The sequence below is a fragment of the Eptatretus burgeri genome, chromosome 2, assembly GCF_056783735.1.
Source record: "Eptatretus burgeri isolate ZD-2024b chromosome 2, Ebu_testis_v1, whole genome shotgun sequence".
NCBI classification, from domain to species: Eukaryota; Metazoa; Chordata; class Myxini; order Myxiniformes; family Myxinidae; genus Eptatretus; species Eptatretus burgeri.
In genome coordinates this window covers 129,989,838-130,006,817 of record NC_140962.1, presented here as the reverse complement: position 1 = coordinate 130,006,817, position 16,980 = coordinate 129,989,838, and the positions used below count along the sequence as shown (strand labels likewise).

General features: G+C 45.2%; 1 protein-coding gene across 8 annotated transcripts in view; it reads right to left on the bottom strand.

Annotated features, from left to right (window-relative positions):
- Positions 1-16,980, bottom strand: part of LOC147033115 (uncharacterized) — an 85,792-nt gene that overhangs the window by 32,697 nt on the left and 36,115 nt on the right. For all 8 annotated transcript variants that reach the window (XM_085871219.1, XM_085871214.1, XM_085871215.1 and 5 more), the window contains 4 exons: positions 14,384-14,551; positions 9,921-10,019; positions 5,561-5,650; positions 202-934 (listed from right to left, as the gene is read on the bottom strand). In XM_085871219.1, the coding sequence (XP_085727345.1) occupies positions 202-934; positions 5,561-5,650; positions 9,921-10,019; positions 14,384-14,551 (1,090 nt within the window). The remainder of the gene's footprint in view (positions 1-201; positions 935-5,560; positions 5,651-9,920; positions 10,020-14,383; positions 14,552-16,980) is intronic.

Genomic DNA, 16,980 nt, shown 5'->3' with positions numbered 1-16,980 from the left:
CACCTCAACTGTGTCTGATCTTTGCCTGTCCTAGAAAGAGTTGACCGAAGCCGCTCAGCAAAAAAATTTACGTTTCTCATTTCGTCGCACAGACATCTCAATAACCCGCTGATCAAAGCAGCGCCGGTGATGCATCAAACCACATGCAGACCGATATTTATAGTCACAAACCATTGGCTAGGAGGACAGATAACACCTCACCTTGTCTGTTTGACTTGCTCTTCTTCTTATTCTTCTTCTTATTCACCACAGTCTCACAAACTGGTCCAGTACTGAGGTTTGAACCCAAGCAGCAACATGCCAGGTCCATTTCATTCAACGACTTCTCTGTGCTCTTGCCAGCCTTGGCTCCAAATATACACTTACCACCACCGTTAAGCATTTGAAAAGCATTAACTGCTTTGTTAAAGTGTTTTTCACTCTCCAGCCAACAACTGCGATACTTTTCCTCTTCTTCTTCGTCGTGGAATCCTCGAGAACAAAACCAAAGGTCTTTTTCTCCACAGCGATGATCATCCTCTTCATCCTCGCAATCCATAAACCCTCCCCCAAATTCCATCATTCGGTCACTCACTGCATGGCAGCTTTGAGTTTCCGTGGAAACAGGGCTTGCTGGCAACTTATACGGCCTCCCCTTGTCGAGCAGAGCGACGCCGCAGCACAAAAGCTGTCCCAAAATCGGGCCCGGACGTCGTGGTGAGACTTGGACACCACAGCTGGCAGAGTCCAGGGGTGAGAGGGAACGGCAGTAACCATGGAAGTAGCGAAGGCGTTGTACGGGTGAGAGTAAAGCCGGTCGAACAAGGCAAGGAGAAAGACTGTCGAACTGTTGTCCAACATCCGCATTGTCAGAGTCATTGTCGTCTTCATCTTGGACGCGATGAGCTGTCAAAGGCTTTCGTGCCGAAGAGGCTCGACAGCGACGTGTTGTCCCCTGGATGTGCAGAAAGGGAAAAGGACAAACAAAAGAGAAGAACAAGATTTAATATCTGCTCCAACATCAACAACAAAAAAAAATTACTAAATCATCACATACAAATGATGAATATAATTGGCAGGAAATAAAAGAGCAAATCAAAAACTTCAGCGAGTGCATTCGTTGGCCCGTTTAGCGTTCCCATGTGGACAAATCTCATGATGCCGGGATGCCACATTCAAATCCCATTCACGATGTCGGCTCGTCTGTTGTCCGCGAACGTCTGTGTAAATTCATGTAAACATGCACTCATTTCTGTCAATATTTTTGCCTTGCAAATGTGTTATATACGCACAAGTTCATGCGTTATAAGGCTTAAGTCTGTGAAAAACAAACAAACAGATGCATCACGTTATATCCCAGGACGGCGTGCATTAAAAGGAGGAGAAGATTTAAATTATTTGCCTGCCAAGTGTTTGTAGGAAGCACAATATCAAATGATCAACAGTTGTAATTGCGTATATCATTCCATCACATAACTCTTACTCAATAGGTTTCTCAATAGTTTGCAGTGCAATAACTGAGCCACAGCTGATGCGTTGATTACATTGCATTACACCAGCTCACTGATCGCAGGACTCTTACAATAGGGGACTTTCGAAATGGCGTGTGAATGATAATGAGGCCTTCGGGCATGAGCTGTGTTGCACGTTTTCAGTGACTCGGTTCCGCGAGCCAGAGCACTTTTAACCTGCCGTTGCTCGTTCGAAATCTGTCGGTGAAATGGTCTTTTTAACATAATTTTTCAGCATTTAAACGAAAGAGTGGCAATTTCAAAATGGTTAACCACGATTGTTCCGTTTTCCTGGACGAAAATCGGACTCACGGAAATATAGCAATACGATAAATATCCGGTGGATGAGAGGTGTCGAGTTAACACACACACATTGGATAACGCACGCACACAACCTTCTTTTATCAATAGTAAATATCATCATTTAAAAAAAAAAAAAAAAAAAAAAAAAAAATAAAAAAACTTACCCTGTGCATTCACATCCCCCATATATGTCCTTGCCACTGATGTTCAGAACTACCCAGTTCAGATACACAAGCTAAGGCCGGACAAAGATGTCCTTAGTGTATTTTCACGTTGCGAAGATTTCCTTTATTGACGAGTTGTTTACCGTTACTCGATAATGACACACAGCGTTGTCTTTTCAATTGAAGGCGTCCATTAAATAAATAACCAAACCTTCCAGGTTCACAGGAGGCACTCCCATGCCGTTCAAAGTCCACTTACTGGCACCGATCAGTCGGGGGTTTGGGTAGCACATGCCCGTCCACTCGGGCATTGCACTGGCAGACATCGTCGGGAGTTTGCAGTGGCCGCCTTTGTCAGCCAGCTGAAATAGTTCCCCAACTTTTTTGTTGTGCAGAGTCACAGCCCCTTTCTCACAGGTAACTTACCTTTCAAAGTATTTTTTGCTTCCTTTATAAGCTTTGTGAGCCATTTTAAGTAACGATCCTTATTTCACACAAACGATACACTTTCGGGTGCCGTGAGCACCGCTGTATTTAGGGGTTTCTGTACAAGTGTGCAGAGAATTCTGAGGCAAATTACATCATTTTTAAAAAGTCCGGTATTCTTCAAGTCAAGCAAGCGGTGCAGCACCGTGTCATGTAATCCCCAGCCCGACACGTAATAATATATAATTTATAGTCCATTTAACCCTGGCTAACCCAAACCTCTTACGACTTGTGAAATCGAAGATTCGCAAGTGTATTCGTTTGTTTGTTTCCAAACAGACAATGCCAGCAGACCTGACGCCTGTTTAACATCCATCCAAGGGACAGCACACGTTGATGAATCATCCACCCTGAGAAATACCAGGAAGACAGTTTATAGCTGGGCCGAGATTCAAACGCAGGCTAGATAGACAACTTAAGAGGCAAGTGGGTGTAATATATCTATTGTACTGCACTGTATATACAATTTTCGCAATTAAAAAAGGGTGATTCTTGCTGAAGCTACAGTATGCTGTGGGCATAGTCTGTGAAAGGCAGAACCCCCTTCTGTCATCACACAGCGTCAGCTGCTACACTGCGAACCACATGTCAACCAGCCAAGCACATTACTTGGGAATCAATCCATGGATACCTTTCTGGCTCAATGTCCTCCATGAGAATGCAGTGGGTTGCCCTCAATAGTTGAGCTGACAAGCTGCACCACATGATATAACTCTCAAATTGTACCTTTTCAATGGAATGGTGGCCACGAACCCTGGTCTCGCACCATCGATTGCTACAATGGTACTGACCAATAGAGGGTGCCTGCCATGCATCCACCCTCGTTCGGCATCCATTACAAAGTTTACGACGATTTTAGCAGCAGGGAACTAAGAGGTTCTCTTTGTTTGTTTTGTGTTGGTACTATACGTATACCAACATAAAAACAACAAAAAGAGGAACGTCATAAAGACTCATCAAGTACATATCGAACAGTTTTCAGGGACCAATTGTTGCTGATGAAACAGCCGTATAAATGGGGCAAAGTGATCTCGAGTATGATGTGACGATGAACATTGGGATGAGGGAGAGAGTGGGATTTTTTTTTTCTGGGGAAGGGAGGGGTGACTGGGGCTTTGAGGGGGGGGAAGTGCAATAGCACGTACTGCATAGTGTTATGTTGCTTAAAACCAGATGGTTGTTTTTCCATTTTTGTCTTCTGTACGAGTGCATGTCTCAAGTTCTTTTATAAAAGGTTCAAACATAAACTTCGTTGGCAGAGAGATTTACATTTATTCCAAACCTTTGATGGCGAACTCATAGGAGCGTAATAAAAAATAATAATAATAATAATTGTGCTTCATACAATGCTGTATTGTTTTCTGTCTGCAGTCGATTGCCAAATGCCATGGGAAAGATATTAGTGGTAAAACATACGGCGATTATAAAAGAACGCATAAACCCCTTAAGACTATTTGCACCACTCCACTCGACATACACACAAGTTATTTTGGTTTGTTTTTTCTTGTATTTCTGGTTTTTTATTCCATCGGGATTATTACTGAGCAGATATAATTACAAGGAACTTGTAATGCTAAGGTACCACACCCAACTCACCTCACGCCCCATGCCCCATCCTGTAATGTGGTTTCATCGGTGAAAGCTTCATATTCAAGTTTTACCCTTTGCACAAGGCAGTTCAAGTGGTTAAGCCATTGGTCGCGTCTGAGACTTCAAAACCCAAGTTACAATCTGTTGTTGCCCCGCGCACGTCAAGTGAAAAAGCGGAGTTAAGCAATAGGTTCATGTCCATCCGTCTATCCATAAACATAAGTTTGTTATCGAGGAAAAACTTTTTAAAAATGAATGTTATATTTTGAACACGGATCGGAAAACAAATCTGCCATTTAACACTACTTTGGCTTTGAAGTAGTTCCAGGAGCACACGTGCAGAGAGGAGTGAGATAAAAAATAAACATTTTTACTCTGTCTACCTGCGTGGCATTCAAACAAAATTGAAAATCATTCCAAACAGGAAACTTACTGCTTTTACAGCATGGGATTTCCACAAGTCTTGGTGAACATCTGCCTTCTTGGACCAAAACGGTCAAGCATTGATGGCAAGCTACAGGATTATTCGGCCTAATTCTATAACTCGCCGTCTTGATCAGAAACCCCGTTTCTGGAACTCCTTATGTAACCATTTCCATCCAAAGTGATCACCAAATCAATCTCAGACATACAAAGTAGTCATTCTTTGACACTCGTACCCATCAAAAGCAATGTCAGAGTATCCCTCTGGCCAATGGGCCACTGTCGGTGATGCATCGTTTCAGAACTTATTGAGAGCTTGAGGCTTTGGGCATAATTAGCATCTTTTTCCATGATGTGAAAATACAGCACCTATCACTTTCTCATCAGTTTTAGACCATTGCTCCATTTGCATGGTTCTGCCATACGACCCTCCCGACCACATCTGGTTGAATTGAAGAAATGGTCAATTTTCTCAATAACTCCTTCCCCAACTCGAAAGTTTCTGCTTAAACCTCCTCCAATCACTCGTGTGCAGAAACCACTTCCAAACACGACACGGTCAACACCTCATCACATGCCATGTCTGTCATGATGCGTATGTCGTCTCTTTGCTCATCTGCATCCCATTTGACATGTACCACAACTGTTAATGTAAAAACACCCAAAATACCAGCTTCTCCTTGCTTCCCATGGCAGTTAGCATCCCTCAGTCAATGTCCTGTTCATTTCATCTTTTGTGCTATACCAATCCACGGATACAGATCGACGCTAGCATTTTTTTGTGTACAAAGTCGAGGCTCATGGAAGAGCAAGAACACATAACAGATCAGGGTGAAATTAGGGTGCAGTCTTCACAAGTAAGGTTAGTTCTTCATTCCATATTCATAGGTTTCAGCCTCAAGGACGTTCAACACAAAATAATTGATGTCAGACTTAAATCAGGGACAGAATACAGCTTATGAGGTGCTGAAAGTGATGGATTTCATCGGTTTCAAATGTGCCGAGATGGAAAAAAAAGGAAAGCAAAAGCTCCCCCCCCCCTCGATTTAAACTGAGAGCATGAAACAAAAGGTAAAAAGCATAACCGAATCAAACACCCCTCACCTTGCGCCGGTTTCCACGGTTACGGGACTGTGGGAGAGGTGCTGTTCGGAGGCAATTCGGGGACGCCGGGGATTGGAGCAGACGCTGAAGCTGAATGAACATAAAATAAAGACAGAAATTAAACAACAAAAAGGAGCAAAAGAGTCATCAAGTCAGAACAAAGAATAAAATTGACACAATGTCGGGAGAAAGAAGCAAAGGACAAGACGAATGGGTAAAGGAGGTAAAATGGTGTCTTTTGTGTGATGATGATAATAATAATGTATATATATATATATATGTATATATATATATATATATATATATATATATATATATATATATATATATATATATATATATATATATATATATATATATATATATACATATACCATTCCTTTCATGCCATGAAGGTGCATTGATCGGGCTGCCGAGGCAGTTTCATTGGAAAGGAGTACAGTCCTGGACGGGTCGCCACTCTGATGCAGGTTACCCCAAATGGTTATTACCCCAGTACACTGCTACTCATTTTGCCGACCTCAGAAGGATGACAGGCTAAGTCAACCCCACCTGGTGTTAATTCAACGGTTAAAAAAAACAGTGGCTCAAACTCATGACCCAAATGTCCCAAGCCAGCCACCTTCACCGCGAAGCCAACACCAGGCAGTGTGATAATGATAATGGGAATTAAATAGGTAACTTAATGATAGATGAACCCACAGTTTGAAAAATACCTGTGCATGCAAAAACAGAAAGAGGTGTGTGTGTGTGTGTGTGTGTGTGTGTGTGTGTGTGTGTGTGTGTGTGTGTGTGTGTGTGTGTGTGTGTGTGTGTGTGTGTGTGTGTGTGTGTGTGTGTGTGTGTGTGTGTGTGTTCATGATGATGTAGTTGATGGAGTGAAGGAGTAAATAAGGTTGTATGGGGGAAGTGGAAGGGAGTGTCCCAAAATATGCTTGGCCATTAGATGATGAAAAAAAAGAATTCCCAAGAAATTAAAAATGATCATTAACATAGTGTTAATGTTAATCTGCTCTGTATGATAGTGTTATGTTTGAGGGGGGGGTATGCATTCAAAGGGTAATTAGGATGTTTAATTAGGTATGCCATGCTGTTCGAGTTTACCAGGATCTTGATGTAATAAGTAGCGATTCAGTGGTGATAAGTTGTCTAGTAAATGTTCATTTCTTCAAAGGGGAAATGATAAATGTCACGTAATTAGATAGGGACACGGGATAGGGTAAGTGTGTCTGCGTAAACCCCTTTTGGTATTCTCTGAAGACTGGCCGTGACGTCACAGGACAGTGCAGCGGATGGCTCCGCCCCGTGAGCACGATTGGCGGAAGGCGATGGCGGTGGGCCAATAAACGGCTCGATTGGGAGTGACGAGGACGAAGGATAAAAAGGTTCTGTTCGGGGTCGAAAAGGAAGAAGAAGAAGATTACAACCAGAACGATCGTGTTTTTTTTGGTGTGGAAGCTGTGGCGGCAGAGAGCGTCCTGGTGGCTGTGCTGAATCGATCGTGCTATTGATCGTGTCTGGGAGCCTTGCCGAGCCTCGTGCCTCGCCTCGGTTGGCTCTGGGGTTCTGCTGACTCGGAGTACGGGGTCGGGCGGCGGGCGGACCTGCCTCCCTCTCCTGCTCGCGGCTTGGCGCGGGAGCTGGTTCCCTGGCGGCTGTGGGCGGACTTGGGCCAGGACCAGGAGGTCGACAGCACCACGGTTTCTCCTGCCCCCCCCCCTGGCGAGAGCAAGGCCGGCTCCTCCGGCGCCAATCCAGGGACAGTTGCGTCCACACCACGGTCCAGCCTGACCACCAGAGATAGCTACGTTTTGTGTGTGTGTGTGTGTGTGTGTGTGTTTGGCGCCTTAGAGGGATTGAGAACTGTATATTCATTGGAATTGTCGTGTTTTTCCCCACGCCCGATCCCACACCATCCCGTCGAATCACCCCGGATCCCTCTTCTTGCCGAGTCTTGTTATTTCTAGTAATAATAAAAAAAGGAATAAACATCATCAACTCAGTGAAAAGTGACTCGTGCCACCTTCCTCGTCCCGTTTGCAGTAGAGCGATTTGAACCGCCATGTTTGGGTTATAAACAAATAAATCGCCTCCATCGTTTCGGCTCATTCTACGTTGGCGGGACTGTTCAAGTCCCGTGGACGTCACAATATATATTCAGAGTCCATACACTTGTTGAAATACAAAAATATACATCAATAAAACGTTTTACAGCATTACAAAGAAAAACAACAAACTTCATAGCAACTTTTGTCAATTAATATCTATAAAATTTAAGACGTAACCAACATTTACAGTTTATCAATATTGTGTGGACGCAGAGAGGCATGAAGATGCCCATCACAGAAGCACGAAGACACACACATTGAAGACTCGCCTCGAGAGACGACCAAGCTTGAAGATCAGTTTGGTCGGTCGCTTGCCCGAGCGGTAAATAGCGAGTGATCCTTTGCTGAGCCTGGGCTAATCCCGCACTGGTTATCAGGATTTAAACTCTTTACGATTTCCCCCAGAAATGTGCAAAACATTGAAAAACAAGCGACGCATGGAAGGCGCATTGCAGAGCAGGCTTGCGCAACTCGAGAAATAAGGATTTATTAAATGCAAGAGTTTGACATGAGAGACATGGAATCGGACAGCTAGCCGGGAACAGTGGATGACCATGGAGACGTGGATGCTGTCTTGCAGCCATCCCTCACCTTCACTGCATAGCTCCTGCCATCCTGCTCAAGCCACGCCTGTACATCACAATTGTGCGAGCTTCGTGCCAGCCGCAAGTCCTTGCCTGCCCCATTGTTTTGTGTGAATGCATTACCTATTCATGGCGCCATTAAGAGTTTCGCTTTGGTTTTGTTTTCTTTCATTGTACACAAGTGTGCGCGTCTCCCTACTCATTGTCCTTTGAGCGGCTGGTCTGTTCTGATAGTTACTAGCAGGTCGTCTCTCCCCTCCCACGTACCATTGATAAACTGTTATCATTGTAAAGGACCGTTTTCCCATTTTCCTGCCTTCCCTCGTGAACACCACCAGTTTCGGCTCCGTTGGGTGAACCTTGCTTGGGGAATCCCAGGAACTTTGAGCGCAGATTAACCACTGTTGCGGAAATGGGGGACGCGTTTATAAGACCTCCAGATCAGAGGGACCGTATTAAGGACGCCTCTGATGCGACAATATGTTTGTGTGCAAATTAACTTGGAGAGCAATAAATTCTCTTCGATGTCCTCTTCTCTTCGAAGTTAATTCTTCTCGATGTCCAATCGCATTTTCAACTCGCGTGTGACGTCGGTCCAAGGAATGAGTGCATGGAGCCACGCACTAAATGCATTACTAAAAGGAGATACATCCATCTGTCTGTATACATACTATTCAGAGTGTGTGTGTGTGTGTGTGTGTGTGTGTGTGTGTGTGTGTGTGTACTTTAATATTCTAAAAGGTTCCTTGCTGTCGTCGAGTAATACAAATGGGACCGTTGGAAAGCTAATAATTTATTTACTTGGAACAAAAGTTTACGTCAATTTCATCATGAAGTTGCTGGTTTTAAAAACATGTGTTTCCGTGATTGAAGAAGACGTGGGACCTCGAGCTTAAATGTCACGGTTCCAACGGTAGCATTTATTAATCTCCGCCATCAGGAATCCTTTATCAGCACATGGGAGGAGCACACAAAATTATATGTCGTAATACATCTCAAAGCAATAGAAAAAATATTAAAAAGTACATGGAAAGAGCACACAAACAACATCTTCGGCCACAACTACGTGTTATTAATATATATATATATATATATATATATATATATATATATATATATATATATATATAATAAATTGAATCACTTCATTTTACATCCTCATTGACATGCATAGATGGACATGCAAAAATTTTGGAAGGTAAAACATGCTGTCTTTTGATTAAACCCATCAGCGAAGCGACGGGAGGCACGCCGAGTAAACACTGACAAGTTATCCTGGTCGATCTTATCATCTCTCTTGGCACGGCTCTGCTCAGCCGATCGGAGGAACATAAATATGTCATTAGATGAAGGAATGTTCAGACAACTCTGGGGTAAAAGGTCTGAATTGAAAACCAACAAACCATGTTTTAAGCAGTACAAAAACACACGATGAACGAAACTGAACCAGTTTTGTACTGAAGTTAAAAAATATATATATATATATATATATATATATATACATATATATATATATATATATATATATATATATATATATATATATATATATATATATATATATATATATATATATATATATATAATGGTTAAGGTACAAAACATAAAAAGAAAGCAACTCGTCTGGAGTACAATTCAGAACAAAGACGCCACAAATACTTTACTTACCAGGCAAGTGGGTGTGGGTTTGAGGAGCTCATCGGTAATTGAAGCTTCCAAGGAGTGAGAAGGTGATGAAGGGGAAGATGGACATGAAATGCTTTCCATCTGCATACATGGTGACACATGACCAATTACAATTTTTTTCTCCCCAAACGACACATTATGACCCCCAACAGATGCACGTCTCTGGGATGCGACACGTCTGCTTTAATATAATCATGTCGTCAACTGTCCATGGGGTCAGGTAAAGCCAAGCCACGGTTGATGACATTCATTGGAGGCAAGGATCTGTATCAAGACTGGTGGCCCCAGTTTGACATTTTTTTTTGTCCATCAGCAAAACGTACCTGTTCATCACAAGATGATGATGCTGAAGAGCGCTCTGTCTGGTCGCACTCTGCAGATAGTATAACAATTAGGATACACAGAGCGGTACAACATGGCATTGGGAAAGCTGAACCACATGTGTGGTGGTGAGAAGACTCCTACGACGACATCTGGAAGCTGTACTGCAACCCCCGACATCAAATATGATGATCTGCATGGTTTGGAAGATCCAGCTGGTCAACTCTGTGATACAATGGCCAAGCTTGCAGATCATGGACATGATCAGGAATTGACTGGGATTTCAGCCCTGTACACAGTGGTGCTTCAAAATATTCCTGGCTCTCTTCTCATCCAGTATAGGAACTCCCGCACGTTCCACTCTGACGATGGACTTGCAGTCTTCACGGAATGGCTGAACAAACAATTGCACATTCGACTCGAGGCAGTTGAGATAAAGGACACAACCAAGAAGCTAAGAGAGGAACAGACGAGGGATAGGCAGCAGAATAGGAACAACTCACATGTCGCAGTTGGTATCTCAGGGGGGAATCCCGAGCCAGTGCCCGAGAGGCGGTCAGCTATGCCCAAAACTCCACCAACTGCAACGACCCACCCAAGCTGTCAGGAATGTCACCCCATTCACAAAATGTAAGCAATGGTAACAGTCTCTGTTGACCAAAGATAATGGCCTTTGTTACAGGTGCCTGAAAATGGGTCATCATGGGTGTTATTGCCCCCTAAATGAGCAGATGTAATAGACAGCTGCACCAAAACCCATCATCATCATCATCTTCAAACTTCATCTCCAGAGCTAGCAGAAGTAACAAAAACTAGGACCACAAATAACTCATTTGGGGTATCTGAGACTGACAAAGTTGTCTTCAGCAGCATTGTACTCCAGACACTCCATGTTTACGTCATCTGTGATGGAGGCAAGAGGATAATGATCAACACCTTTCTAGATGATGGGTCTGATTCAACGTACATCCGAAATGTGTTGCCAATGCCTTAGGGCTAGAGAAGAACACTGAGCTGACTGTATCCCCTCCAGTCAACTGCAGCACCAAGGAGCACAGCACATTTGTCTCTTTGACCATTGAAAGCCCGGACAGGCAGCCTCGGCGTACTATAGGAAGGAGCGAGAACACTAAAAGCAATGTGTCAGGACCTAAGCATCCCAGATTGGAGACGGCATAAAGGCAGGTGGCCATATCTATGAGGGATGAGCTTTCCGAAGACCCCAGGCAATAAGACTGTGGACCTCCTAGAGGAGCAGATCAACCTGAGCTCCCAATGGCCCGAGATGAACGAGTTGGTAATGCAGGAGAACTAGTTGCCAGAAGGACCCCCTTAGGTTGGACCTGCATCAGCCATCTGGTGGGAGTTTCCATACTGGATAACTCTGACTACGCCAGAACATATTATGTTCATGCATCACATGACTGACTGAACTCCTCGGTGCTGCCGGATTTCAAATCTGCCATTGGTGCAGTAACAAAGTGGCTATGCTAGCAGGAATCCCAGAAGAAGACTGTGTCAATGGAGTGAAGACAGAGGAGTCAGAACTCCTGAGTGTGAAGACGCGGAGTACAATGGCATTCAACTCCAGACAGATTAGATTTCACCATCGTCACTCAAGCTCAGAGCAGACACACAGAACATTCCCTGTTGGCCGAGTTGCCATGTTGTTCGACCCCTGCAGTTAGTCATACGTGCCAAGGTAGCATTGCAGGAAGCTTGGATTCAAGGTCTTGGTTGGGATGAAGAACTTCCACTAAAGTTGAGTGATGAAGTTACTGGTTGGTTTACAGAGCTGCCGCTGGTTGCCGGTGATATCTCTCACTGCCATCATCAAGAAGGTCATGTCCGAGACAAATGTATTCACACTTTTGCTGATGCTTCAACACTGGCTTATGCTGCTGCCTCCTACATGAAGAGCACATATGAAGACGGAAGTGTCACAGTTCGGATTATTGTTGCCAAGGCAAGATTGACACCCCTCAAGGGTGTCAGTATCCCGCGATTTGAATGGATGTCCGAACACGATGTCATGGGCCTCCCCCTAGCGACCAAGGTCTCAGCGATGTTCGTAATACCACTGAGTCAATATGCATTTTGGGCAGATAATATGGATGTTGTTCATCGGGTGCATGGTCAATCAAGGTATTACAAGCCGTTCATAGCACATCGTGTCAGTGAGATCCAGGAAAAGACCAACATGGCAAAATGGAGACACGTCCCAGGAAAACTGAACCCAGCGGATCTCGCCACACATGGCGTGCCTAGAGGGGAATTACTCCATGAAAGCTCTTGGACATCAGGATCCAAATTCCTCTACGTAGGGGAGAGAACCTGGCCTATTCAACATCGTGTGCCTGAGCACACCTTCACCAAGGCTGCAAAGGAGGAGATCTCCCCAGCCCGAATTCAGTGTGTAAATGCGTCATTCATACCCAGGAATGATTTTCTGATGGACCCGAACAAGTTTTCATCGTGGACCAAACTGCTCCTTACGACAGCATGAGTATTGTGTTTTGTGGCTAAACCGAACACTATACATGTGCGATGGAAAACCATGATTGAACGGCTGTGAACGGCTTATCTGAAGGTTGCTGAGATTCACGCCGCAGAGAGGTTCTGGATGAGGTTGGTTCAATTGGAACAATTTTCAGAGACGTTAGCATTGAGAGCTGGAACGAAAGCTAAATATGGACCATCGAGGGGACTGTTACCATTTATTGACCCATATGGACTATTGCGAGTTGGAGGGCATTTACAACACTCTCAACTACCTTATGATGCTCGGCACCCAGTGCTTCTGCCCAATCAACAACACAATCACCTCACTTATCATTCATCATGTACATGACAACAGCAGTCACACACGAGAAGTAAATGGCACATTGGCAAAACTTAGACAATGCTTCTGGGTTCTTCACACACGGGAGGAGATAAAACGTTGGAAGCAATAAAATAATTTCTGCAAGCAACGCAGGTGGCAGACGGGTGAGCAGATTATGGCTCCCTTGCTTCATTCCAGACCCACAGTTCCCCATGAGAGCATTTGCTAGATGTGGGTTGGACTACGCTGGCCTTTTTGTTACAAAGTTGACCCGTCACGTATTTATGCTTCTTCAGCTGCACCACAATACATGCGGTCCATCTCGAGATGGCCTATTCCATGGACACAAAGCTTTCTCAAAGCCTTTTCCAGAATGGTGGTGAGATGTAGGAGACCAGAGGAAGTTATATCAGACAACAATGGAACAAATTTTGTGGGAGCGAACCGGGAGCTGCGAGAGCAGGTTGAGGCGATGGACAAAAGTAAGGTAGTGCATAGTGACCACTAGTGACGAGTGCAGCACTGACCCAAAGGACGAGCCGACACTCACTCCGAACCCCTTTCTACATGGACAAGTAGGGGGAAAGGTCAGCATGCCCCAATAAACATAGACGAGGTAGTATATCAGCCAAAGCATCGCTGGTGGTACGTTCAAGACGTAGTTGGCAAAGTTTGGCACAGTTGGTTGAAAGAGTATTTGTCTACCCTCCAGCAATGTGGCAAGAGGCGGACAGGAGGTGAGGATCTGAAGGTCGATGATGTTGTGCTCGTGGTCGGTCCCGTCATTCCTCGAGGAAAGTGGCCACTTGGGCACCATTAGGGACACGAGCGAGAGGAAGCTGCTGGCTATGATTTGGGGGCTGGTTATTGCGTTCATGTGTTTGGCGTTTCATTTCGGAATACAGTATTGAAATGATGGTCACTTTTCCTTTCGTATCAACAGGAACATTACATTTTAAAATGCACAATCTGGCACTATGCCTGTCATTAAACAAGATAAGGGGACAAGAAGACACATTTATTACATGGAGTAGTGAGAAAGCCACGTTACTCGATTAATTGTCAAGGTATTCCAGATGGGTAGGCAGTTTGTTTTGCTGGGATGGAGAATAAGGAGTAGAAAAGGGAAAGGAGGTTGGGATGTCAAATAAGTAAGTGGAAGAGTGCGAAGAACAGGAGAGCGCGCGAGAGAGAGAGCGCAAGGAGTCAGATGGGGGATTGGAATAAAACAGAGGCACAATGGATATTTGAATAAAATACGAGAAAAGTTAGGGTCCATGACAAAACAGTTCGTTTATACCTGATACGCAGGTACATGTTCAGGATGTCCTTCTCTGCAGTCTTCAAGCATCACATCACTTTCCCCCTCTTCCTCTCCATCCCAAGGTAGCCCCAGCAGGACAGAGTCCACATCCAATCCAATGGAACCCAGATCAAGGTCTAAGAAGTCGAGATGAGGAAACGCATCCTGACAGTGATGGGTCAAAGGTGAATAGGTCCAAACAGCAAGGAAACAAAATTGCTGGTAAATTGATGCCTCAATCAATTTTTTTGCCTTTCCATATTACTACAGAAAGAAAATAAAAATCATGCAAATCAAAATGGTACCCAGTCATGCACATCAGATGTCAAAAGCATTACATGTGGAATGCTTCTTCATAGGACAGGCAGCTTAATGTGCGCTTGTTCTTAAAGGTGCTTTGGGATGACACAGAGTGAAGTGGAATTTTAATCCTTGCGGATTTGGATAAGGCCGAGGCATGTGCCGGTACATTTACCCATGAGAAACATCAACAATTGTGTGTGTGTGTATATATATATATATATAATAGAAAGTAGAATTTGACATGAATGTATCAAGGGTTATTCCTCTGCCCACCCAAGATGTCAACCCACTCACGCTTGGTCTCAATTAAAGGTCACATGAAAAACTAAAGTTCCCTTGAGCAGCAGGGGAGGGGGAGTTAGAGGGGGGAGTAAGTGAGAGAGGGAGTAAGTGAGAGAGGGAGTAAGTGAGAGAGGGAGTAAGTGAGAGAGGGAGTAAGTGAGAGAGGGAGTAAGTGAGAGAGGGAGTAAGTGAGAGAGGGAGTAAGTGAGAGAGGGAGTAAGTGAGAGAGGGAGTAAGTGAGAGAGGGAGTAAGTGAGAGAGGGAGTAAGTGAGAGAGGGAGTAAGTGAGAGAGGGAGTAAGTGAGAGAGGGAGTAAGTGAGAGAGGGAAGAAGTGAGAGAGGGAAGAAGTGAGAGAGGGAAGAAGTGAGAGAGGGAAGAAGTGAGAGAGGGAAGAAGTGAGAGAGGGAAGAAGTGAGAGAGGGAAGAAGTGAGAGAGGGAAGAAGTGAGAGAGGGAAGAAGTGAGAGAGGGAGGAAGTGAGAGAGGGAGTAAGTGAGAGAGGGAGTAAGTGAGAGAGGGAGGAAGTGAGAGAGGGAAGAAGGGAGAGAGGGAAGAAGGGAGAGAGGGAAGAAGTGAGAGAGGGAGGAAGTGAGAGAGGGAAGAAGGGAGAGAGGGAAGAAGGGAGAGAGGGAAGAAGTGAGAGAGGGAGTAAGTGAGAGAGGGAGGAAGTGAGAGAGGGAGGAAGTGAGAGAGGGAGGAAGTGAGAGAGGGAGGAAGTGAAAGAGGGAGGAAGTGAAAGAGGGAGTAAGTGAGAGAGGGAGGAAGTGAGAGAGGGAGTAAGTGAGAGAGGGAGTAAGTGAGAGAGGGAGTAAGTGAGAGAGGGAGTAAGTGAGAGAGGGAGGAAGTGAGAGAGGGAGGAAGTGAGAGAGCGAGGAAGTGAGAGAGGGAGGAAGTGAGAGAGGGAGGAAGTGAGAGAGGGAGGAAGTGAGAAAGCGAGGAAGTGAGAGAGGGAGTAAGTGAGAGAGGGAGGAAGTGAGAGAGGGAGGAAGTGAGAGAGGGAGGAAGTGAGAGAGGGAGTAAGTGAGAGAGGGAGTAAGTGAGAGAGGGAGTAAGTGAGAGAGGGAGTAAGTGAGAGAGGGAGTAAGTGAGAGAGGGAGTAAGTGAGAGAGGGAGTAAGTGAGAGAGGGAGTAAGTGAGAGAGGGAAGAAGTGAGAGAGGGAAGAAGTGAGAGAGGGAAGAAGTGAGAGAGGGAAGAAGTGAGAGAGGGAAGAAGTGAGAGAGGGAAGAAGTGAGAGAGGGAAGAAGTGAGAGAGGGAGGAAGTGAGAGAGGGAGTAAGTGAGAGAGGGAGTAAGTGAGAGAGGGAGGAAGTGAGAGAGGGAAGAAGGCAGAGAGGGAAGAAGGGAGAGAGGGAAGAAGTGAGAGAGGGAGTAAGTGAGAGAGGGAGGAAGTGAGAGGGGGAGGAAGTGAGAGGGGGAGGGAGTGAGAGAGGGAGGAAGTGAGAGAGGGAGGAAGTGAGAGAGGGAGGAAGTGAGAGAGGGAGGAAGTGAGAGAGGGAGTAAGTGAGAGAGGGAGTAAGTGAGAGAGGGAGGAAGTGAGAGAGGGAGGAAGTGAGAGAGGGAGGAAGTGAGAGAGGGAGGAAGTGAGAGAGGGAGGAAGTGAGAGAGGGAGGAAGTGAAAGAGGGAGGAAGTGAAAGAGGGAGGAAGTGAGAGAGGGAGTAAGTGAGAGAGGGAGGAAGTGAGAGAGGGAGGAAGTGAGAGAGGGAGGAAGTGAGAGAGGGAGTAAGTGAGAGAGGGAGTAAGTGAGAGAGGGAGGAAGTGAGAGAGGGAGTAAGTGAGAGAGGGAGTAAGTGAGAGAGGGAGGAAGTGAGAGAGGGAGGAAGTGAGAGAGGGAGGAAGTGAGAGAGCGAGGAAGTGAGAGAGGGAGGAAGTGAGAGAGGGAGGAAGTGAGAGAGGGAGGAAGTGAGAAAGCGAGGAAGTGAGAGAGGGAGTAAGTGAGAGAGGGAGGAAGTGAGAGAGGGAGGAAGTGAGAGAGCGAGGAAGTGAGAGAGACAGAGAGGAAGTGAGAGGT